At 36.1% G+C, this 26,271-nt stretch overlaps 1 protein-coding gene across 3 annotated transcripts in view; it reads right to left on the bottom strand.

Annotated features, from left to right (window-relative positions):
- Window positions 1-26,271, bottom strand: part of SHQ1 (SHQ1, H/ACA ribonucleoprotein assembly factor) — a 56,301-nt gene that overhangs the window by 14,740 nt on the left and 15,290 nt on the right. For all 3 annotated transcript variants that reach the window (XM_062585519.1, XM_062585522.1, XM_062585521.1), the window contains 4 exons: window positions 21,789-21,943; window positions 20,077-20,130; window positions 16,752-16,875; window positions 9,368-9,488 (listed from right to left, as the gene is read on the bottom strand). In XM_062585519.1, coding sequence (XP_062441503.1) covers window positions 9,368-9,488; window positions 16,752-16,875; window positions 20,077-20,130; window positions 21,789-21,943 — 454 coding nt within the window. The remainder of the gene's footprint in view (window positions 1-9,367; window positions 9,489-16,751; window positions 16,876-20,076; window positions 20,131-21,788; window positions 21,944-26,271) is intronic.

The following is a 26,271-nucleotide window of genomic DNA, read 5'->3' as shown; positions in this document are numbered from 1 at the left end:
GCCTATGTAACCAGATAAAACAGCTTTCTTACTGTGTTTATGGAAAAGGTGTGATCACAAGTAGCAGACTTTTTGCTCTGTCCCCTGGTACCTGGATGGCTCTTTTCACAAAAGAGAAAAAGGAAAGGAAGGAATATTCTTCACAGTGAAAATCTCCATAGATCAACAAGTTTGATTTTGCATGGAGAGGAGAATAAATGTATCCAAATGACAATGCCATTCAAGAAAGCAGAAAATCTATTCGTCTGACTGCACAACACATCAAAAGAAGGCATTTTGCAAAGGGGGCAACGAGGTTATCAGACTATCTGATAAATAACATAGCTAGTTACATCAGAACATCTGAAGACAGCCTTGCTGGAAGCATAGCAGCAACATGAAAGCAATTTTGCTTTTCTCTGCACCACCTACTTTGAGTACCAAACGTAAAATTACCACAGCCTTCACTAAACTGTGGTTAAAACGGACAGCAATGAAGGTTAAGTAAAGCCTAAACTACAGGCAGAACACAGTTGACCATGAAACTGTAATTCACATAAAATGCAGTACTATGAGGTATTTTCTTCCTAAAGTCTTAAGAGTATGGAATGCTTTAAATATCCTGTACAAACTGGTTTAATGCCACAGAGCAAGAAGTAGGATTTTTGTCCAAAATGTATTACTCTCTGCCTATTCTTAAGGATCATGGCTGCTGAAGAGGTTAAGAGCTGAAAAAACAGCATATTTAACACTGAGAATACTTTAAAACACAGATTTTTGCTACATGTTAATAAATTTTTTCTCCACACACAGACACAGAAAATTTATTAAAGACACTAGTAGTACAGATTTTCAAAATCTGCTCAGAAAACAAGATTTTCTCTATTCCTTCCTCATTTGACAGTACAGTGACAGGTTTCAGTTTAGTCTCTCCTAGGAACAAGGCAAAGCCAGGAGGACTGAACAGGTCTTTAATGAAAATCTACTATAAAAGCAGTAAAAAACAAAGATCAAAAGATTTTTAAAAGTCTTTTTCCTCTATTCCAATATTTTGAGCTCTACATAATTCCAAGTCATTAAAAAATAAACAAAAGGCCAAGATGAAACAGTTGTAAAAATGACATAATCGGAATAGTTTCTACATAACACTTTTCAAAGTTTTTCAGATCTTGGTAAGTAATGAAAAAGGTCATAAAATTTCTAAGTTTGTAGATAGATGAATGGTTTCACAAATTTTTAACATACTATTGGAATATATATTGAAGTTCTGTTTATAGTTATCTAAAAATCCTAATACTTCACAAATTTTTTAAAAAGTTCTATTTTAAAAATATTGGCCCAAATTAGCAAAAACTTAAGTTAGTTCTTTCAGAAATACTGCTGTATGTGATTTGCACGAGATGCTCTTTGCCCTACAATCAATCACAGCATACATAGGATATGGAGAGCTGGTTATTTGGAGTCACATACAAGGAAAGTACTAGAAATTAGAAATTCTAAAGAAAAACAAATGTAATGTAAATTAATTTAATAAAATACACACAACTATGCAAATACTCTACTTAAATAAACTGAAGGGAGGCTTCTGAAGAATCAGCAGTAAAGTGTTCAAACGTGCACACCAGCAAAAGTGGATACCCAAACTAAGCGCACTATGATTTTCAAATGCATGTTTCTGAAAAAAGTTTCAGTAGGCTTAGACATTCTAAACTGATCCCTTTTGCAAATTTAAAGAGATGATCACTTGTAAAAATAAATACTTAAAATCAGTTACAACCATCAGAAAGGTTAGAAGAAATATTAGCAGGTCTTCCCTCTACCAAACTAATCAAGAGACTGAAACCAGGATGCTGAAGGTGGAGCTCTGGTCTTCCTTGCACACTAAGACATGACTAAGACTAAGATCTCACAATGGTCATAATTGTGAATCTCACTAATCTTAATTTCTGAAGGACTTAGGTTCTTTAACCTTCCCGCAACATCAGGCCCATACAGCTGTGTATTGACAAAAACAGTAATTCAGGAAGCCTAGGGAAAGAAAAGGGAAGAGCTGAACAGTCAATCTCATCACCTCAGTGACATGCTGTGAATGTAATTAATCCTACATTTATTTAGAGAACTTTACACCCCACACACAAAGCAGCAACTCCCTGCTGGCTTCAGACCAGGTAATTATGTTGTAACAAGGACTTGGTTTCAATTATAAAAAAGAGATGAAAAGAAAAAATGCAGCTATAAAGCCATCGTATCTTTTAGGGGTATGTCTGCCTGCAAATCAGGAGAAGCAAATAAGGTGTCTAGAAATACCTGAGTTCACTTTAATTCAGTTAGCTCTGATAAAGATAGCAGCTTCTATACAGACTGCAAAAATCCTGCATGGAATTCTGGTTCTTACTCTAAAGCAAATATCTCATGCTTAAAAAGGCACACTGCACCTGCAGTCACCAAAACTAGCCAGATTAGACTTGTCTTAGGTGTAAGTATTTGTGTTCTGCAATGCAGAGATGTGACTGCAGAGCACATATACATTAAAGAAGTCTGTACATTGGTATAACAAACTGTTTCTGGAGAGTACAGTTCCACAGGACATGCTGAGGCAATTTAGCAGCTCACCGCTCTTGGAAGAGGAAAGCCCTGCTCCCTACCACAGCAGTCCTACCTCCAGCGGCCAGACTCCCCCATCAGCTAATGATGAACCCAGCCGAGACAGAAGCAGCATCTCTACAGGGTGAGTTAAACTGGCTCCTCAAAGTCAAATGAGCATCACGGCCAATGCAAAGAACGGGTGCGATTGCCTGTCAAGAAGCATGGGAAGAAGCAGGATACAGAGAAATAGGCTGAACAGAAGCAAAGACAAGTGAACAACATCTCCCGGCTTTGGTGCCATTAAAAGTTGCATTGACTTAACTGTCTCCAAGACCCACAGCCCAGACACCCAGCAAGCACTCAGTAAATTTCGGTTACGTGCTAGCAACGTAAGCACTGAATGAACAGCTGCACTTATTGCAGTGCTCTACACACTTTAGAGAAGTGTCCTGATAATCTGAATTAGAACCTATTCTAATTTAAACTAAAACTTTGAACAATAGGGGATAATTGCCTATAGCATACCATTAGTCACTTTTTGTGCCTAACTTTATAATTATGGTTGTGCTCAACAGTGAAGGCTTATGTAGCTGGAAACTTCCTTCGAAGTCCCAAGACAAGAAAAAGTCTTTTGTGTCCTTCATATTTATTGTATAGGCTTCTTTTTTCAAGAAGCTAAACTAGAACTAGCACCTAACTATATGGAAAGCTTCATACTCGGTACAAAGGTACCTTCAAACGTGAGCAAGTTCGGTCTCTCTACTCACAGCTATAGAAAACCATTCCAGCCAAGAACTTAAAAGAGGAAGAGGAGGTTTATATAGAATTGCTATAAATAATTATAATATTTTAATAAAATAAAATTTTTCCCCCTTTGATGAAAGGGAAACAGCCCCACTTACTAACAGAAGAGATTTCTGGAGTTAAGTTATAAAAAGCACATTGCTATGTAGTACATCATGCTAAATATTTAATTTATCAAGAATTAAAATCAACCGAGACCTCATATTTACTACAAAACAAGTGAAAGACTAGTAAACACTAATGAGTTTTAATCTAGATACTGCTTAAAAGTTAAAAGTGAATTTGTTGATCTAAATCCACTCTCCTTATAGAAACATTCATATTACAAAATCTAACATAATATTACTCAGGTACAGAAGACATGTTAAAAGGCTGAGGCAGTCATCAGATAGAAGTGTATGTAACATACCTGCTTCAGATACCTGTAGGTCATCACCCCCAAAGTTAATTCACTGAAATCTTCCATCATGAACTCAACACTAAGCTAAGAGAGCTGAAAAGATCAAGACTAACCAGTTTGAAAAATTTGGGGTGGGTGTGGGGAAGACTGCCCAGTCTGGGTTAATTTGCTCATATATGAGATGTGATCATTTAGTCATGCACTATTTTAAATGCACAGTTTCCAAAGTTTTTGACCCCCCCTCCCCCCAAAAAAAACAAAAACAAAAACAAAATACAAACAAAGAAAAACACAAAAGAACCCCAGAAAACACACTGGATGGGGGAGGAAGGAGATTGTTATTCAATTGGTCAAATTTTCTCTCCTGGACTCAGCATCTGATTTCAGTCTCCTCTCCCCATCCCTCCCTATCTATTCTGCATTTCAGCCTCCTGCCTGTATCTTGTTTCATCAGCTCCTCCAAAACAGCTTTCTACTTTATTCCATGTGGCATTTTAAACAAGCCTTGGTAGATTTGCATAGCAAAGCAAAACACATAGCCATAATCCAAAACTCAAATAACCCCAACAGCAGGCAACACTGAACTCTGCTTATGACAATTCTTTTAATAGGTAAGAAACATTATGGATAAAAACAATAGTAGTAGTTCCTAATTACTTCCCATTTAGGTGATACCAATGACCACACAAATGGTCTTTTTTCGCCCTCTATATTGCAAATTCAATTCACAGCTTCCTTTGTGAATAAGAATTATTCTATTAATATTGCTTCAAAAAATTTCTACAAAATCAGTCAAGAAAGAAGCAAGCATGGAATGGATGGACATAAGAGTTGATTTTTGAAGTTGTTTAGGTACAGTATTAATATTATGCAAAAAAAACTCAAGTCACTCCAGTGTTACTGCATTTGTACAACGTTTCACAGATCTCCTTTACTTTTTGTGTCTAAGAGGTAAAAAAAAAAAAAAAAAAAAAAAAAAAAAAAAAAAAAAAAAAAAAAAAAAAAAAAACAATTTTAAGCTTCTTTTTTTTCTTCTTGCAATGGAACAGATCATAAATAAAAGGTGAAGTGGTAAATTAAAATATTTGAAAAGTAGTGACAATGAATAATATAATACACATTACAGGAGATCAAATGTCATTCTCTTACATTTCTCCTCATATCTGTGAAACCTTAATCAGTGTCTCGCCATAAAACTATGCATAAAAAAAGCACAGTAACTCCCAGAAAACTGCCAGGAACCCTAACAGCTCCATCTCCAGTTCAAGAAAGCAGAAAACATACAATTACTAATACCAAAGTAATAAATGCTTAAGACAAAACACATATTTAAACATTAGGAAATATATGTTAAATTGGCATGTTCTCAATTGCTCTGTTTTGTGGAGGGATGCAGAACAGTATGCGCTTAACCATCTGCCTGGACAACAGCTCAAAGGCAATTGTTCAGCCTTCTACCTATCCACGACCGTTACCGGCAGCAGCCGTCACCCGGCTGAGCTATGCAAAGGCACACGTGTACAACAGTGGCCAACAGAAAGCAAAGGGGAATACAAAGGACTGGAGGGAGACATCAGGCTACGCAAAGGATCTCAGCATGGTCAACATCAGCAAGTAAACCTCTGAGACTTCCACAAAGGACAGAACTCCTATGGGGTTCACATACTGAACTGGTGGACTCTCCTTCAGCAGAAGAGAAAAAGCTCTTTTGCAGTCACTTCTCTCCCTACAAACCCACACCTAGATTCCTCCAGTCTTAGCAGTTCATCTGCAGCTATCAGACAGCCACTGGCTTCCCTATAGCTCTTCTCTCTTCCCATCTCCTTTTGCCCTTTGCATGAGAAGTAAAGGGCTTATAATACAAATACAGTTATAAACGCACCTTGGAGAGGCTGCTACATGCATCATAGCAGTTTGGAAAAGCTCTGACTTAAAGGGAAAAAAACGGACAAATTAAATTTAATTTTATTATGGAAATGAAAGTAATAACAGAAGTGACAGCAGGGAGGATGATAAGCTCACTTTGCAGCAAGATCAAATGAAGTGATGACATGCCACGATGACCTCAGGGGTTAAAGATGCAATTTTCCATCTGGCTGCATCTGGCTTTTCAACAGAAATGTTGACACCACCTGCTGAGATTTACTTCGAGCTGCCTCCACAGGTCTTTGTCTAGTTTTTGTTACCCAGGTTAACATTTCTTTTTCCCTCTTTTCTGATAAGTTTAGCTGAGCAATACGCTCCCTTTCTTCAAAACCCTGTCTATAGTTCATATTAGTTTCCAAAATAGACCAAATAAGTAATAGTAACATCACAAGCAGCTCAAAAAGAGACACTAGGAAACTGCAAGGCAAGTAGTAAAACTAGCCTTAATATTACAAATATGAAGATTAAACTTAAGTTACACTTGCTAATATCTTGTGTTATCTAAGACTTTTAGAAATCTACTTTTTTCTTAGCAACAGTTACCTAAATGAAATGCATTTATTCAAAAGAATCCTTAAAATTAAAGAACTAGACTGTACTCATCAAATCCGATTGACTATTAGCCACCTGCACCTGTTTTATTCAGCAGCTTTATTGTTTCCAATTCCAGATACACTGTTCTTATATCATCTTCTGCCAGCCCAGTGACACATTCACTTATTCATCCAATTTAGCCACAGCCAAATGATGATCTCAAAACAAATCTGTAATCAGCTATTGACACACTGTTGGCTGTATGGTTTCTGCTTCCAAATCCCATATTCAAGGGTTAGTAACTACCAGTTATTAACTACTGTTCCTCTCCTGGAGGCTTAATCTCTTACTAGCATTTGATACACTTCCTACATTTTTGACCATGCCCCAACTCCCTTTCTTTTTTAAACCTACAGATCCCAGCCTTCTCTCTGCCAGCCTAGGCAAGTTAAGAAGCTTTTTTCCAGCTGTTTCTGAAACGTCCAGATTCTTCACTAAAAATAAAAACCCACAAGCTAATTCAACTAAGAAAAGCAAGGAGGATCCAACCTCCATTAGGAGCTGGTTACATAATGGTACATGCATGCATGTGCCTGCAAAGCCAAACAACCCATCCTTCACAGATTTTGAGAGTGCCCTAGGACTAAAGCTATGAAAGGAGAGAGAAAAACAGAGACAAAGAAGGTTAATGAAGCTTGCACTGAGCAAGGAACAGTTAAGCAACGAACAGAGCCAAAACCACCTGTAAATACCTTTCTCTGCCAAAACTCGTTCCCACAAAGGCAATCACTATCACCTTCTCCAAGAAGGAAACAGGTACCACCCTCCCATCAAGATGTGTCATTCACCCGACAGAAGTGAGAACACTTGTTCTCAACAGAACAATCACCAACCACTTCCAAATCTGTTAAGGTATTTTCTGAACTACAAAGAACTTAATATACATTGAAGGGAACTATTAGAGAAAAAAATAAAGTATTCCTATTCACTTAGCACATGTTTAACTTCAAGTACATGGTTCACTACCAAACTGAACAGGAACGACTTAAGCCTACGGTTAAATGCTTTCCTGATTCAGAACCTAAAAATAGGAGATGCTTTCTGCAGTTCCTCTTTCTCTTGTTCTCCTAATGACAGACAACTATTGTGCCATGTCATTATGACAACAAGATAGCTTAATTACCCTCTTTCCAGAGGCTGTCAGTTCTGCTTAACTTGTATCTAATGTATGCATCTGGAATAGAAGTAAATGTGTTAATGTTTCAGTCATTTACATCTACCATACATTTTCCTCTGCTGTATTTAAAGCAAGTCTTGGTTTCTGTAACTGGTGTGCCAGACATTATACTCACTGATACGGGCAGCAGTGATATTCTTTTATGACTCTTTTTTTTTTTTCCCCAAGAAAGATGCATGGAATAACTTTCTCCTTCATTTACTCTACTTTTTCAACTTAACTTCAGCCTGAATATGAATTTCTCCACACCTGTACTTAAGGTGTTAGGTGAGAGCCCTCCCTCAAAGAACAAAAGTCTAGAATGAACTGGTTGTTTCCCTAAGCAGGTTTCATGAATGAAAAGCTGTAGTTGCTTTAGGACTTCTTGTGCATTTTTAACCTGTAAGAATATAATCATTTTAAAAATACAAAGAATTAAGAATCAACATGACCTAGGAGTCAAATCTTAAACACGCTTCCATTTTTTTTTCAATCACTCAAAAATTTAGAGATAAGTTGGCTCAATTCTCTTCCATATTTCCCCTTCTGGTCAAGTTTCCTCCATAACCCTCCATCGCTTCTTGTGCGTTATGCATTCAGAAGTTTTTTTACTCAGAAACCTCTTGTTAAATTGCGAACTGAACCACAAAGACTATTTTTAACAATTGTTTTATGAGTCTATATGTTGCTATATTATCAAACATGGCAATATCACTTTTCTATTTATATCAGGAAGGCCTTGCTCTTTAAAGAACAATTTTAACATTCAGGCATAACATTTTGCTGCCATGACCACCTCATGGTTTTCTGAAGCTACTGAAAAACTTATGCAAGTGTCTCACATTTCAGTAGGTTTTAGGCTGCAAAATTTTATAGGAAAAGGTAGAGGACAAAGCAAACCCTTACAAACTTAATACGCATTTGGGGGAAAAAGGAAGAAAAAAAGTAGAACAAATTCACAGAACCTGTACCTAATCAGCTGGGTTCTCTGCAACAAGCAGGAAGGTCTATATTATTTCTTAGATTAGTACATGCATTTCACACACACTTATGGGTAGCATGACTGACAAATCTGACATGAAAAACAAAGTTAGTAAGATTTGAACATGCAGCTTTTTGTTCATTTAATTCATTTTTCATTGTTTTCCTACACATATTTTTGTTTAAGTGACTGAAGCATGCCATTACTCTAATCAGTCTGGTTGCAAACTTCCCAAGACACAGGGCTCTTGAAGTTAAGCAAAGCCACACAGGCTCTATTAAAAGAGCACAGGTAGGACACAGAAGTGGTGAAGTGTAAGGACTTAGTTTAGAAGTGGTCTTTCCTCTCAACAGAGGTAGAAGCCCAAGCTTATCACCAGGGAGAGTGAGCTGGCAAGCAACTGCAGGAGCAACAGTAGACAGATAGGTATGACACTTATTCTGGTGGTATAATCAATTGGTACAACTGCTACAGCCCATAAATCAACTGCTTCACACAGATGTAAATTGTTTGCAGGTGCCTCTGACTTGAATTAAAAGTTGTTCGTTCAACCTTGAATTGGAAGTTGTCCCCAGCTTTTTTCTAAATGTTACCTAAGTCTGTAAAATCATTTCTGTTCCTAGGACACATTGCAGTGGAATGAATATTCCCATGAAGTTGTTCACTCTCCCCCCTCTACAAAAAAGATCAATATACAAGCGACAATTCATAATTTTATCTAAAAAGCAATTCTCCCCTTCTCCAGTGATGCTACTGTGTAAATAAAATATAATGAATATCTTATGCTGTATGAATAGTTGGACAGCCAAGTTTGTGAAACGAAAAGACTAAACACATTTCCATTTATGGGATACCGCATTTTTTTTGATTTACTGACACGTATTCATAGATAAAATACACTAAAAACTTTCCTCATATCAATAATCAATTAAGAACTTACTTGATTTTTTGAATCCAGATGCAATAGTCTGTAATGAAGAGATCATTAAGGATGTAGGAAGGATCAGTCTCCCTAAAAATCTTGTGAATGTCCAGCAGACACTTCAGAACAGCAGCTTTTCCTGGAAATAGATTTTGATTTTTGTAATTCATTAGAAATAATAGCTAATCTTTATCATCTTCTTATCCTTCAGGTTAATCATTATTTACAATGATCTTGTAACTTCAAGTTGATTCACAGCCTCGGAAGAATCCTGCATGCCTCACGCATGCCCTCTGTGTAAAAGAAAAGCTGTAACTCCATATGCCTACACAAACACCCATGCTGCAAAAACACAAGGTTGGAAACACACAGTCCACAACCGCATAGGAGGAGACACAGCAAATGCGTACGCTAATGTAAGCGATACCACTCCTTAATATGTAAATATCACCTTAAATTTAGCAGATCACTTCCTACCACTGTTTGTTACAGAATAATTGGGCAAGTTGAGCTCCCAGAAAGAAAAGCTCACTTCAGGTTTAAATAAGCCAAATTTTACATGCTGTTGATAAATGCAGTGAAAGATCAAACTGAGTGTTTTCTCATTCCACAACCACAAACTGTTCTGTAGTCAGTTTAGTTTTCTTCATATACAATCTTTCTTCATATACAATATCTTACAAAGAAAAGTCATTAGAAAAGCTTCTCATTAGCTGGCATCTCCTCACTTAATTTTCTAATTGAAGTTACTAAAGGGTTAAGTGCTGGAACACATACAAAAAACCCCACTGTTAAACAGGAAAAAAAAATCAAATAAAAACAGCCACTACTGCAAATGGAATCTAATAACCCCCACCCAAGAGACTGGCTCCTCCAAGGCTATGAAACCTGAACATGGATGAAGTTACATTTTATAGATAAAAAAAAGAAAGCGAGAGAGCGAGAGAGATCAGAACTCCCCCTGCTGTTCAAGCACAAGATTTTTTTTTGTTTGTTTGTTTAAGTACTTAAATACTGAAAAACTATAGATAGAGAGAATGCAACTGAAAGTGTATGGAAGATGGCAATAAGGAGAAAGAATCTGGACAGTATAAGGCAATGGCAAACAGAACTGAAAAATACTGATCTGAAAGAGAAGCAGTTGAACAGAAGTTGAGAAGGAACACAAATGAAAACACACTTCCATGTACAACTGATGAATTTCTAGATTCTGTGACCATCAATACTTCCAAGCTAAGTCAGACTATTCTGACTACAAAGCATGCTCTTCTAAAAAGCAGTGATACGTGTAATTAACATTTTGTTAAATTTTTTGGTTCTACCTATCAAGCTCCTAGCCTGAACCATTTACAACATCTACTGCTGCTACTCACCTGCCAAGTAACAATATAACATTAATTCTCAATAGAAAGTAGTCTCTCTTCATAAATTAAAATTTTAGATTGCGGTTGTTTCATGGGGTTCTAATCAGAGAAGCTGCAGTTATAATTTCTGCTTTCAGAATGGACATGTTTTAAAATGCCATTTATAAATAAAAACTCCTTACGCAAAGCTGCATCAAGCAGCCAACCACAGGAATTAAAAACAAGCACCAAGTAACAAACGCTATTTAAGCCTTAATGGAGAGTGTTCCATAAAACATAGACGATTCTTAACCAATTTCTGTGAAATTCTAAATTGCAAGTTTAGAATCTGGAGATCTACTTCAGTCCGTAGCAGACATCTGGTCCTGGCTTTCCAGCTGCAAGGCTGCAGTTCTGTAGGCAGCAGCAGTACTACTCACACCAGCTGAAGTACGCTTTGTCGCATCTCCACCCCCAGCTTTTCCACAGACCGTTCCTCTACAGTTCTTTGTGACGGGCCAGCACAGGTATTTGTGAAACCACATAGTGAACTGGATCACAGAACTGAAGCTGAAGGATGAACAAGCTGGGGGCTTTTTTGGCAGTCATGTCAGTCATGTCACTGAAAGGTCATCTGTTAAAGCAAAACTTAAGTGTGTGTTAGTTTTAAACCTCATCTCTTTTGTAATCCCCAAATTCTCATTTTTAAAAAACAACTGTAAGACTCAAGTTAAGAAAGCCATAGAACAGACAGTGAAGATGCACCAAGTATAACCAATTTCAGTTTCTCCACATAGCATAGAGTCAAGCATTCTCATGTAAAGGGGCAATAAATGTTTAAAGAGTATGCACAAGAAACTTCTGGTGATAATTTCAGGAAAATAAGTGATTTACTTTAAAGTCAGTTTTGCTTGTTTTCTGTATTTATATTTTAACAAGTCAAACAAATAAAATGACATACTCAATTCACTTCAAACTCTGTAAATGAAAATAGGACTCTAAACATATAACCTCACATTATGAGGTAGGTATCTCTGTTACACTGATCTATAAATATACTGCTTTTTATGTACAGATACTATTTTCTGATTATTTAAAAAACAACTAGTTATATTAAAAGTATGTATAAGAAGACTTTTCGTAAGAGGACCAAAAATATTTATTTTCTAAGTTACTAAAATTTTAAGATTTAGAGCACGGAAGTAGATGACTAAGACTCCAACACACTCTCTTTAACTTTTGGTATAAGGATCTGCTTTAGATGTAAAGGAGCAAAACAACTAATTTGAAAGTATACTTTAAGATAGGATATCAGAACTAAATACTAACCCACTGTTTTTCTGAAACAAAAAAATTTCTTTTCCTGACATTCAAAAATCTCTGCCGTTGGGGAGAGGATAAGTTGTATCTCCATCGAAAAATAAGCACGGCGGCTGAGCACATAAGGCAAAAGTCAGAGCATATGTTTGCAGAACACTGGATTCTGCTGGAGTTCATTGCTATGACAGCTAGCAGAGGACAGCCCACAACTTTAATTATACACACTTTCAGAAATCCATTCCTCTTTCCACAAATTAGTTCAGAAAAGGATACAATTCAACCCCAGCTTTTATATCTGTCATTTGATACAGTAACACACTGATCTGACACTATCATCAAATCATACTGGCATTCACATTGAGAATTTGGAAATAAAGGAAATTAACAAATCTCATCATTTTACATTGTTTTTTCACAGAGACTTCTATATATTTTCCACCTGTTTGCAAGAAGCAGGAGTATTTATCTAGAGAAATAAGCTTAACTTTACTGTCCCTCATTAAAAAAAGATTTAAGATTTAATGAAATTGAACATAGTAGAATTTGTCACCACTCCCCCATACTTTCAGCAATACCTAGTCAGACTGCGACATAATCTAATCCCAAAACTACTTAAATGCAGAAAGAAACACTTGCCATACTTTCACAGCAATCACCACAATGAATATAAATTAATGTTAGTCTCACTAAAGAGTCAAATATGAATTCGTTTTTCATGTTAATACAATTTTTGTTCCTCTTTAAAGCTTTTACATCTTCCAGTATTCTTACTGGTATTTAAAAATATTTTGCAATAATGTGTTTTACAATTTGATGGCAAGCTCAGTCAGTCAACCACCTTCCTCTGAATCCTTCTGGGGGTCTATAAAAGTAAACCAAAACAACCAGAGTCAGCACCCTGTTTTAAAAATAAAGAACTCCTACCACAAAGTAAAGAACCCTTAGCAGCATAAGCACAATCTGCAAATCCATTTCTTTTAAAGATGCACTCCCCCTCCCCTTTGATTAGCTAGACATGTAATATATCTGTTTTGTACTCTTTTCCCAATAGTTTGGTAGTTGATTATTTAAGGAATTCTGTGCTTTCACACCATAGATCCCATAATGGCACAGGATAATTTAGGGCACAAAACCCAGAATTATCAGTCAATACTATTATTACTCATATCATTGCTCTGCTAACTTTCTAATGCCCCTCCCAACAGGTTAATGTCAACGTGAAGAAATTAACGTGTTTTTGCCCATTCCCCAGGCAGCACCCAGATTATCGTGGCTGATACAGAAGATGGTGCCTTCTTTTCTCCTAATAAGTATTCCAATTGAAACAGGCATGCACTCCCTTTCTTGAGGCTTGCATGTGCTATTCCAGCATCTTGAAGATCCACTGGCAGTTCTGCCAACGCAGCCAGTCACACCATCCTGCACTAGTTTCCCAGGCAACCAGCACAGCCACAGACATGCACAGAATGCAGCTGAATGAAACCAGACCTACTGCATTTTTTAACTTATTCAAGTGCTTGTAAACCATTAGGTATTAAGATGCTAGAAGATGTAAACAGCTCAGTGACTACATGATATAAGCCTACCTCCTCTCGGTACTTTGGACCAGACTGTAACAGGAGTGCTCTGCCCTTCTTAAAAACATTTTGAACTACTCCAGGTCTTACAAGACTTACTGTTCAGTGGCTTAAAGGAGAGTGAACTGACACCTTATACACACAAGCATACAATGCATTTTATATACACAGGCCCACACACTTTTCCCATCAATAAGCTGATATCATTAAGAGTAGAGTTCCTCACTGGGTACTGGTTAAATTCAAGGCATTTGTATCAGCTAACAGCAGACAACCTGGAACTGTGTTATAAAGAGAAAAATGAGGATTACAAATGCCATTATATTGACATCAGGATAAATTAGATTATGCAAACTATTCTTGGTTTCTTTACGAGGGTTTTGTTGTCTTAGATAAGTAACTGTACTCCTACAAAAACGCACATATATGCACATACACGTGTATATACCAGCACACTGTATATATTAAACATGTAGTGTTTCACTTGTACTCTTTTTGTCCTCCGAAATTCATGCATTTTCCCCCCATTCACTTATCACTGGGTACCATAAAAACACCAGAAGTTTTTCTAAACAAATAAACAATAGGAAACAAAACTTAAATGTTAGAATTTACAAGCAAAGTCTGCTCTTGTTTTGGTTATTGACACACACTGTACATCATATTATGGAGGAAAAGTTTTCCTTGTTGAAATAATTTCTTTACTATAGATCAACATTGGAAGAAATTCTGTAGATGAAGCTATGTTCCTGTCTTTCAGTTCTCTTTCAAGACTACAGAGAGCATATTGCTATGAGAAAGCTTTGAAACAGAAAAACATTTTATACGTATTGTTTACACCACAGGTGAATTCCAAAAATACAGAATAAGAGAATCTATCTAAATAAAGTTGAATTTCTGTTAAAGTTTATGGCTGTAATTTTTATGCATATCACTGAGGTCAGAAGAACTACAGCCAGCCAATCTCCTGTCCCAGTACAGGATTATTTAGCATACCTAAACTAGTCCTCTAGAGATGATCAGGGCTTCACTGTTGGGTACAGAGAGCCGTGCAGCCCTCACGGTTTGGGAGAGGGTAACAAGGCAAGAGCTGCAGCCACATGTCCAAAGCAGGAAGATAGAGAAGGGAAATGGATACAGAAAAGTTACTCTAGATGTCATCTCTCACACCAAACTTCCAAATACTTTTGTTGGGTCAAATGTTCATTCTGTAATACCATTTTTGCAGCATAAAATTAAAAGCATATAGCATATCCTGATGCACTATCCACTTAAATAAATCTAAAAGGCTGACAGAACTACATGATTTCACTTTTATTACCAGAATTTTGTTTCTGCACTTGTGAAAAGTAGCATAAGTCCAGTGGAGATAACAGCACATATCTTCCCCCTGAAACTTCACTGACTGTTACAACAAATGGTATTTTCAGCCATCAATACTTTAATGCAGTAGGACAGAGTAGCATTTCAATTTCTGTTTATTTTCTGATTTCCAACTCACCAACATTGAAAATAAACTATTAAGCACTGCTTCTCAGTGTTTCTTCTGTTAGAAAAAAGTTCAACACCAAGGATTTTTTTTTTCTGAAAGTAGTAACTCACAATAAATAGCAAACTTAAAAGTAACTTTGACAGCACAACTGAAGCTGAAACAACCATAGTTCCAAACTTTTGTATGCTATGTGAAAGCAGTCTGAGATAAAGTGGGAATGCAGAATGCAGCTGCTGAAAGATTTATTAACAGCCATTAAGATGATGACAGCTCCACTCCTGAACATGAAATAAAAAGCTACAAATATGCACTTTAGTTGCTTTTTTTTTTATTCTTCAGTTTTAAATAAAGAAAAATTGTCAGTGTGGTAGAACTAAGATAACATACACAAGGCAGAGATTTTGAACCTTGCTCCTATGACAGAGCAATGATATAGAAAGTCAGTGATGCAAAACAAATTATTTTGATGCTTTCCATTTGTGGAACTTATTTCAGGACTTTACGGGCCACTGATAAAACTGAGTTATACAAACTTAAGTTTCACTCATTGTACTGCTCTAAAGAGCTCTCATCAATCCTTTCGTAAGTATTGGCTTCCCTTAGATCCTAAGCCACAATCTCACAGCAAATCAGGATTTATATTCTCCTGGACTTACAAGATAGTCACCTCAACCATTTCTCACTTAATCCTACCAAAAACAGTAACTGTCTGCCTGTGAGCCACAAAATTACCCCTTGCCTTCCAAACAGTTCCTTAACGTATGTGATTCCATATGGCAATCCTAAAATAGCACACAAAGGAACAGTTGAGGTATTAAGAGAGTTAGATGTCCAATACAATTTACACATGAAAAATATAACTAATGGATTGCTTCAAGTCAGGAAAAAAACCAGAAGGTTTAAACTTCCCTTCTGTCAAAATCCTAACAACAATGACAATGACTAAATTAAAAGAATAATTCTTCGAAAGGTTAAGGCTATGGAGGAAAGCTGCCCAGATTTGGGGGCATACGTATGTGTTCCAGAAAAAGATTCCAAAATCAAGACGAGCAGAACTTAACTAGATAGAACAGTCAAAACAGCTGCAGAAGATGCTTTAAAACAGAAGCAAACAAAAAACCCTACCACTCACACACATACACAACCTTAAATGGAGGCAAACTATGGAAGCTAAAAGAGATTAAAAGCATTTTTGATAACAGGCTTCAGTTACATAATTAAGGAGCACACAGAGAACTACAGAAGTCACAGGACTCCTACTATACCTCTAAATATGTCACCATGCTTTGAAATATAACAAATGTATTGGAAACAAAAATTAAATTTATTTAAAGGGGCCTAATACAATTATAGTATCTAACCTACTGTAACAAAAGCATCATTAAAATGTTCTTTTCCAACGGAAAATCTCTTTACAGAGAGACAAATACAGTATAAACAAGAATACATTAGAAACCAACAACATGCAAACACATATATTTAGCTAAACTCTGGAGACCTTTCCCCTAAGGGCTTTATAAATCATGGGTGGACTATCTCCATTTATTAAGATAAAGGATCTGATTAAAGCTTCTTCTAAAGATGAGACGTTCACATTTTCTCTTTTGCATGGACTCTCTGAATTACAATGCAACACTTAAGGTATCATTTTCAATTCCTAAAAAACTTACCTAGTTGCAGTATCTTGACTGCATCATCAATGGCACGTGTCACTAATCTGAAATGTCTGTACAGGGGATAGCACAAAACTCTTCTTCCAAAAGATACCAAGACATCATGAATACTAGCGAAACTCTATGTACCAAAAAAAAAAAAAAAAAAAAAAAAAAAAAAAGAAGAAAGAAAGAACAAACCTGAATTAGTGTGTGCTATTGTGATAGGAAAAGAAGTATTTATTTATTTAGGAAAAGTCATAATAGCATAGATTGAAAAGGGCTTTTCATATTTTCATATAATATATCTAAAACCTGTATTTCAATAGATTTGAAAATCAACACGCAAATGTTAAACAGAAACAAGACGCTGCATATTTAACTTATATTGGACTTTTGTTATCCTGCCATGCATTTTTAGTGGTTTTGAATTAAAAAAAGGAATATAGCGAACATTAGAATAAAACATCTAACTCAAGACTGCCATTCTTTAGAGCAGAGCAATGAATTACATCTGCCCCATATTATTATATATATTAAAGGGAAGCTATAAAAAGTCTTTTAAGAATAAATAAAAATTAAAAACATATGATATTAACAGAATACATGTGTATGTATAAGATCTTTAAAAATGATACATGACTGCCTTTCATGGACATTGCAGATATTTGAGACAGGGATAAATACATCTCCCTAGGGAAAGCAGTTCATTGTCCTCCTTTATGAGCGAGGAGGACCTCAGATTTACTCCAGCCAGAGGCACCAGTGAATTAAAGACTCTCTTAAGAGACTGATTTACTTTCCAGCATTCACTTTTCAAAAAGATAAAATATTCCATTTATGAAATAGGTGTTTTTATTTTAATACATTCTGAATTCTCAATTCATTAAAACTAAAAAATAAGCTTTATTGAAAAACAGTGTTTTTTTCCACTTTGCATGACTACCTCAACCCATTTTTCATTTTAAATAGATTATTGATGTTTTAATCACTTATATTTTGTTATCTAATAATTAGAGTCTAAGGTGTGCATGCCACGTACAGCAAAATGGCAGTCGGTTCAAACAAACCACAGCTGAGGCAGTTTTGTTTACAGATTGATGAAAACACCCGCCTCTACATGGTTTATATAACAGATATAGTTATTAACAGCTTGGTGCCAGGAGACTGATTTTTCTGGGTGTGAAGTATACTGTTGGCAGAATCTGTGCCAAGAGCTGCTACGTTATAGGATAAGCACACACAAAACTCCTTCACTACGTCAGGATATGGATCTGAAAAACTCAAGAGTGAAAGCAATCACTGCATTTTAACTGCACTCCTCCATGACTTGCTGCTGCAGAACATTCAACCAGAAATAAGTAAAAAATTAACTAATTTATAAAACTGGTTTCAACAGAACAAATTCTTATTATGAATATACAACTTTCACCACCACTAGAAACACTTGCATTTGTAGGGTTGGACCCAAAATCCTGTTACAAATACTTGATCCTGTGAACTGCAACATGGCTCAGTAACTTAAGGAATGAGAGAGGAAGAGTCCTTTCTAGTTTCCCGTCATCGTAAGAAATAATGATCTACTGGCCAGGTTAAGTTTATTCCAATCTCAAGTGTGTAATAGCTTCATTACAAAGGCTTATGTGCTTCTCTGTAAACAATTTGAAAGTGCACAGAGGAAAAAAAGGTATTCAGTTTCTTCACTTTATTCTATGTAGGTTTCAAAGGGCTAGCAGTAACAACTATGGATGCAATAACAACCCTGAGAAGAAATTGGGGGGGGGGGGGGGTAAAGGAATGTGTGTGTCCATTGACTGACTCAGCAAGAAACCTGAAACAAGCATTTAGGGTTGTGATAGATCACACAGTCATTAGGGCTCTAACGACACGGCAATTTTACAATTACAGAACAGGAGTATTTTTTCCTAAAAGGATATGGAATCCAGCATTTCCATGATATGGGAAATAAAGCAGTCATTCAGTTCAAAACCTCTTCTGGGCTTCCCAGCTCTTGAGCAGCTGGAGAAGAAGCCAGAAAGCATCTGATTTCCAGCCTAGAAGAAAAGAAAAGGAAAAAAAAAAAAAAAAAAAAAAAGCAAGCCAAAAGCGCAGAATGGTGATCTAGGAGGTCTGGAGAAAAGCTTAGCAGTAAAACCCCCAGAAGTGGGCAATAAACTTCTTTACTGAAACCTGCCATCTTCAAAAGTCATTATTAAAACATGCATCTGAAGTAGCACTTAAAGGACACTAAGTCCACTAGGTCCCACTGAACAATACCTAACACTAAGAATTACAATTTCTGCTTGTTATGCATGTTTATGGATCACTAGCTTTGCAAATCATATTGACTTCTGTTAACGTATCTGACATTCAGTATCTGTATTTTCTGTTAAAATCTCTTCAAGATGAGAGCTTCTCACAGAAGAATGTATGTTTTTCGTTCATACATCTAAAATTTGTTTTCAACTTATCAACTGACTCAGATTTTTTTTCATCGTTATGGAAGTGTGTGATACCAGAGTTTTTATGTAAAAAAAAACTTTGTGTTTGTTCTTTCTTCCACCCTTCTTGCACCAAAATTTCTTCCTTTGATAGAAGTTGCAGTCTGACCAACTAATTCAAAAAAAAAAAAAAGTCAGAAACCTATACCTAGCAACAGTGATCAAGAAAACACGAAGATGGAACTGCAGAACAGCTTTAAAACAGCATGTGTTCAACATATACTGTATTTGATGTTTGAAGGTATGAGAATCTCAACAGAACAGAAAAACAACTATATTCATCGTTTCCAAAACCAGCTGTCAAACAAAGCCCCTTGCCAGTTTTTAAATTACTTTGCTGTTCAAAAACAACTATTTTAACATGCTTTAGCTAGTTAAATGGGATGGCATTCATGACTTCCACTCAAAGACATAGAAGGTTCTATCAGTATTTTTTTACTCTAGGTATGCAGATGCATATGCTCACTTCAGAGGTATGTGAGGTGTAAACACAGTTACTTCCTACATAAAGGACAGGACTCGTGAATGAAACCCAGTAGCTAAGGATAGTGTGTAGATAAGCAACTTTTAGGCAGTGCCTGTCCTTAGCTTTTCAACAATGAGCCAGAACAAGGTCCAGCACCAGGAAAGATGTACCAAAGGTCATATTCTAGCCTCTTGGAGCCAGTTGGAGCTGGGAACCCAAAGGTCCTGATCAATTTTTCATAGTATTTATTGAATATATGACAAACACTTAATTAATCTTCAATACTGAAAGAGCAACCTTTCAACAAAAGCAACATGCAATTCCAAGAATAAGTAATAAAGCAAATATACAATGCAGTACTTAAGTTTTAACTTACGTCCAGCCAGCACAGTGTTGCACTCAGTTTCCTGACATTCCAAGATGATTCAACCTGATTTTAAGGCAGGAAAACATAAAACAAGTATTATCTTATTCAATGTTCAAGAATGCTGGCAAACTATTTAAGATAACGTTCTGGCAGTAATTTATGTGCATATGAAACAGTAATTATATTACATGCATTGAAATGGCCACAGGACAGCATTAAAATGATACTGTAATGCAGTATGTTAAAAAATAAAATGTGTTTCCATACTGGGGATATCTAGCCTAAGCACAAAGCCTTTAAAATAGAAAGCCAATCACAGGAAAAAACTGTATTAGAAAAATTCCGTCCCTCAATACACTTTTCACCAAGCAAGAAAAGCTTGAATTTGCCTAGTGAATCAACAGTTCAAGCTAAAATGCCTTGTTTTGTGAAAACAGCTCAAGACTTTTGGCTTTCAGAGAAGGTACTAAAGCCAGCAGTGCATGTAAAACATCATTATTCTTAAAATGTGACAGATTCATAGGATTTGTGAGGTAGTGTGGTCTAGTGGGATGATTAGGGCTAAAAGCCAGGAAGCCTTGATCTATAATCCTGGCTCTAATAAAGATTTGTGCAGCCTGAAAGTCTTGGTTTTCCTATTAAAAAAGCAATGCATTTTCCACATACCCTATAAGGCTATTGCAAGGATCAATAACATTTTTGTACATAAGGATCCTCACATATTTGTGGTTCTGTGCAGCACATTAACAATATGAAGCAATACAACAACAGTCCTATGATTGTTCTGTTGAATAGGCAGGTTCTATTCTGCCTGCAATTCCAAAATCCATGTCTCAAAATTCAGTCTAAGGAAAGAATGGTTTTGATTATCTGATTCAATATTTGATTAAAAGCATGGAGAAAACATCCATAGTTATGCTGTCTTATGAAAGAGACAGGCAAACATGAGAAAACTGAAAAAAAAAAATCTGGCTTAAAGCTACCTTCTCGCTTCCCTCCCGCTCTTGATGCGCTGTGAAAAAGCAAACTGATTTCTCTTTTCTTTTTTCCTTTTTTTTTTTTTTTTTGGGGGAGTGGGGTGGGGTGGGGTGGGGTGGGGTGGGGGGGAGAAGCATCAATCTTAAGTTTTTCAATGCTTCACCATAGTTTCCAGAATGCTTTAAAGCTTCAGGAAACATTCTCCATATTCAGAAGACAAGCTTAAAAAAAAAAAAAAAAGTATTAAAAGCATACAAAGGCATCCATTACATCCATTATAAAACACTAAACTGTCTCAGTCCTGCAGACTTGGTGATTTTGTGCATTTTATTATAAACGTACCTGTTACAGAACTGTTCAGAAAAAGAAAGAACCATCAAATCAAAAACAGCAACTTCCTGAAATCTATGTTTACGTAAAATCAAGACATACCACACCACAAAACAAATCACAAACAAAAGGAATTGTTTGGAATCTCCTGCATCTCCTTCCACTTCTCTCCTACAGCTAAAATGCTGCTCTAGAAGAGCCACCTAGAAGCATTTAGAAATCATAATAATCCCTAAATGCATCCCAACAGTTTAATCTAGAGATATAGTCTTTTATTGAAATTTACTCATCACATTTGCAATGTTTGGAGGTAAGAGTAAGTTCACTTTAAAAGGTACGTTCCCTAAATGACAATATAGACTCTGGCATTGGGTATTTGAAATATATACATATATATATTTTAAGTTACTTACATTCTTATCTCCTTCATTGACACAGATTTCATAGCAATATGCCAGAATGATATCAATTAAACTGAGATATATGTGATGACAGTTTCTTTTATCCAGAAGATGAGATTTATTTTTGAATTTTCTGAGCTGCTCTCTCTCTTCTTCTGAGAAGACAACTATAAAAAGTAAAACGATAATTGATTACAAATTTAAGAGTGACACATTTATTTTTAATTGGCAGTATGCAGCTTCCATGGTCTGTTTAAAAAAAAGCATGCTACTAATCTCAAATCACTCAGTAAAGGATGTAAATCATTCTTACTTTCACTATTACTTAACTTTTACTAAACCTTGATACAGTCCTTTAAATGTCAGGTTCCAGCCCTGCAAAACACTGCATGCGCGTGCTAGCACTTTGGAATCTCTGAAGTACTGAGGATCTTTGTGGATGCCTGTGTATCTTGTGCATCTTGTGTATCATATATAAATGTAAAATCAAGATATAGCTACATGAAAATTTTCTGAAGTTCATGTCTTACTGGACAGAAACTAAGAAACAGGCTAATAAAAACAAGCAGATTTTCCTGTGGTAGAAAAGGATAAGAATTAAAGAACTAGGGATGAATTAAAAAAAGGAGCAATTCTGCATTCTTAAATCTCATCAGCTTCTATTGATAATCATGATTTAAGAGCTACCTTCATACTGTCGACAGAATCCTAGAATGGTAAGGTTGGAAGGGACCTCTGGAGACCATCTAGTCCAACCCTCAGCATAGCCCCCGTATGGGGATTGAACCCATGACCTTGGCATTAGCAGCACCATACTCTAACCAACTGAGCTAAACCTGAATCCTTCCACCGAGAGGGAAGGATCACAGATCAAAACCCTGTTCCCACTGATACTACTATAAAAGGCATAATTCCCTCTGAAGAGCTATAGCTTTCACCCTCAGTGAAAATACGATAGTATTTTGCTGATATTCAATGTACCTCACTTAAGAAAGGCAACATGAGTCAAACTCCAAAGAATCATGTAGCCCAGTACCTCCTCTTTGGGTTGCATAAGCAGAACAAAAACAACAGTATAGCAGGCATGCTGTAATAATGCATCAAAATACTTCCCTAGCAAACTGTGGTATAGGCTTGGACAGCTGAGATTACATATTGAAAGGTTAACCTGTCTGAAAAGTACTTAACACTTGAAATGCAGAAAAGATGGCAGAACTGCACTGAAATAATAGAAGAGATTAAGTAGATAATTGACTGGAAGCCACCCCTATCCTCATGGAAAATCAAGAAGTCATTTAGTAAAAAATGTCAGAGGTCTGAGCTAAGAACTTTTTATCCAGACTGTCCAGGCATTCCATGTCATTAGGAATGGTTTTACTCTCTCTTCCTAAATCAGACAGATCCGGTGAACACACTCTAGTCACTGCATAAAACGAAGTTACAGTTCTACAAAGGCACTTGATAGGAGAAAGCAGTGTTAGTAGCCTGACAGCTGATGCTTTGTTGCATTGCTGAAGTACCACTCTACATTTGTTCAAGTGCCAATAACACAAGAACCATCAGCCTAAGTTTAAAACATCACTTCATTCAAGTAGATTTCTCAGAGACTGAAACAAGTGTAACAGCATTCTCATTACACATTCAGAACAAATTCTAAGTCTGGGGGTAAGTACACAACACGACCTTTAACTCTTTGAAATTATTTATTCTAGAAAAAGAATCTTACAATATTGAAATCTCCATTCAATTATTCAGTTACCTCCCCTCTTTTGGGCCACTATATTCTGGTATCTTCTGCTGGGCACTGAGAGAAGCTGCAAGCACAATATATATAACCAATAATTGTTTTGTGTTTTTATGTTAACATACTCGAATACAGATGAGTAAGTTCCCCATCCTGTCTAAGCACTGAAGAGTCCTTGCTGGTCAGGGAGACCCATCAGTTAGGGGTGAATGGTCAGCCTCTGATGCTCGCTGAGAGAGATCCTTGTGTACTGCTGAATTGCCATCGTCCACCAGCTCCATCAACACTTAGAACTTAACCTGACGACCCAACAATTCCAGATAAGATCCAACTTGATTCGCTATTCTTCCACTTTAGGATTTTATACTTCCCATGCTGCGCCTCTGGAATCCTTGAGCTACTAATGATCCTGTCTAAAAAAAACTGTAATTTTACCTTTCTTATCTTTCTATAGACCTTCTCACAATTCTCTCTCAGCAGTCTGAGCCAAGGTTGTACAGCTGGGCCACATCAGAGCCATGGATCCTTGGAACATAGGCAGCCAAACGCCAGAGGGAGCTTACAGCCAAAGATGCATAGAGAAAAGGTTACAATCCACAAACTAAATTTAATTTTATACCCATTTCTTTAAGAACACTTATAGTTATCATCCTTACGATAGAGATTTTTCTCCTCAAACGCTGCTCATCATTTCACACAATTCGTATTCTCATGGATACAACTGCTTTAAGAGACATGTGTTTATCTTTATCCCAGGAGCTTGCTACAAGATTTCTGATTTTATGACATGTTTTTAAACAAATGTTCTTGATGTCAAAGGCCTGTAAGTATGCACACACCCCATCTGAAGACATAAAATCAGGAATGAAGACAAAAATTTTTGAATTTTTCTTTACGAACTTTCCTAATGTTTCTGAGCTGCATAAGCACGAAAAATTTTATTTAAATTCCTCTAGAAACTTCTTTATGAACTAAACATTTCTCTGGAGTCAAGCTAGTCTCCATTTATTCACCAGCTCCTACACAAAGGAATTCCAGTTTTTTTTTTTTTTCCTTGAGAAAGCTGATCTCTTCCAGTTGCTATCTAGTACAAAATGTCAATTTACCAAGAACTATGGCAATTCTATTGTTTTTCCATTAATACAATGTAGTTCAGCATTATCCCTTAATTCACAAACATATATGTATCTATATTCCATCAGCAAATTTCTTGATAACTTTTTAATTTATACAGATTCTTCAGGGAGTCACCGCTATCATTTATATTAAAATTATCCATAAAACTGTATATGCCATGTTGTAGTACATTTGAGAAAAAAAACAATTTCTGAAAAACATAAAGATCATTTTGTAAGTTGATACGTAGAGTGGGATTAATGAAGTATCACAGCAAGGTGTTTCCTGTTAGGAGAGGGTCAAATGGTAAAGAAAAGGCATTTCCAGTTTCAGCTAGCTTTCAAAAGAAAGCCTCTACTGGAGCAGAATGCAATGCATTATGTAATCATATGCAAATAGAGCTTTCATCCTGAAGAGAAGCACAAACCAGGAGAGGTGAAACTTAAGTTGAAAAAGAAAAGCTAAGAGAAATTGTAAAAAGCAAACAGCCAAGAGTCTGTAAGCAAATAGTAATAAAGCAGATCAGATGCATAAAGTTTAAAATCACTGCCAGCGACTACCTAAGTATTTAAAGACGTTGTTAAACAAAATAAATAAATAATGCCTCCAAAGTATCTCAGAATCTGTCACAAACAGAATACCTGTTGCAATGGGTGCAGAACAGCTACCTCAGTACTCCCACAGTTCCAAGTCCACCTGAATGCATTTGCTGTAGTTAGCAGTCAAGACATACACATACTGGGAATATAAACTCTGTTCTTCTCCAAAAACTAGTAATATTCACTACTGGATCCACTACTGAGCACACACCTACCAAGCTTTTCTTTTCCCCAAAGATTACAAGCTGAAGTTTGTTTTTGTCTCACAACTGATCAAAATTAACAAGAACATCTATCATCAGGAATGAGTAGTAGTCCAACACTGACAGCAAACAAACTGACTTTTTAAAAAATCTACTACCAAATGAGTTAGATCACTTAAAATCCACATTCCAGAGAAATTTGTAAATGTGAACTATACTCCTCTTTTACTTAAAAATCAAATAAACTCCTAGTGAACTTTGTAAAACCTATGAGTTAACTATGCTTCAGAGAGTTTGCATTTTAAAAGAAGAAAAGACTGTATCTCATACAACTGGACCATATTCCCAGAAAACATAGGCCTACTAGACAACAGCAAACAAGTTGCAAACTAGACAATTCTCAAAGGTAAATGTTCCAAGACATTCATTAACTTACTTATTGCAAAGTGCCAGGTGTTCTTAATAAAGCTTCTCTCTAGAGAAAATACTTCCAGTTTACAAATAAAGATCTACCTATTCTTTAGAGATTTTGAATAATATATTATCTAAGCCTGAAACTAATTATTAACATATCAAAACCACCACCTATTTCTTGTTTTTTTTCCTAATTTAAAAATACAACTGTATAGTATAAGGTTAACAGAAAATAAAATCTTAATTACATTTTCTGCTATATTAAACCTGGATTTTGTACAATGATTACCAATGTTTTATCTAACAATACCTGCAGAGTAATCAAAAATCAAACTCCTGCAAAGCAGCATCTGCTATTACTTATCAAATCCTAAGCATGTAAATTTTCCTTAAGTTCCATTTCAGAATGTTTTGTACAT

Source organism: Rhea pennata, chromosome 12 (genome assembly GCF_028389875.1).
Source record: "Rhea pennata isolate bPtePen1 chromosome 12, bPtePen1.pri, whole genome shotgun sequence".
NCBI classification, from domain to species: Eukaryota; Metazoa; Chordata; class Aves; order Rheiformes; family Rheidae; genus Rhea; species Rhea pennata.
The sequence above is the reverse complement of the archived record's forward strand: the minus strand, read 5'-3'. Positions and strand labels throughout refer to the sequence as shown.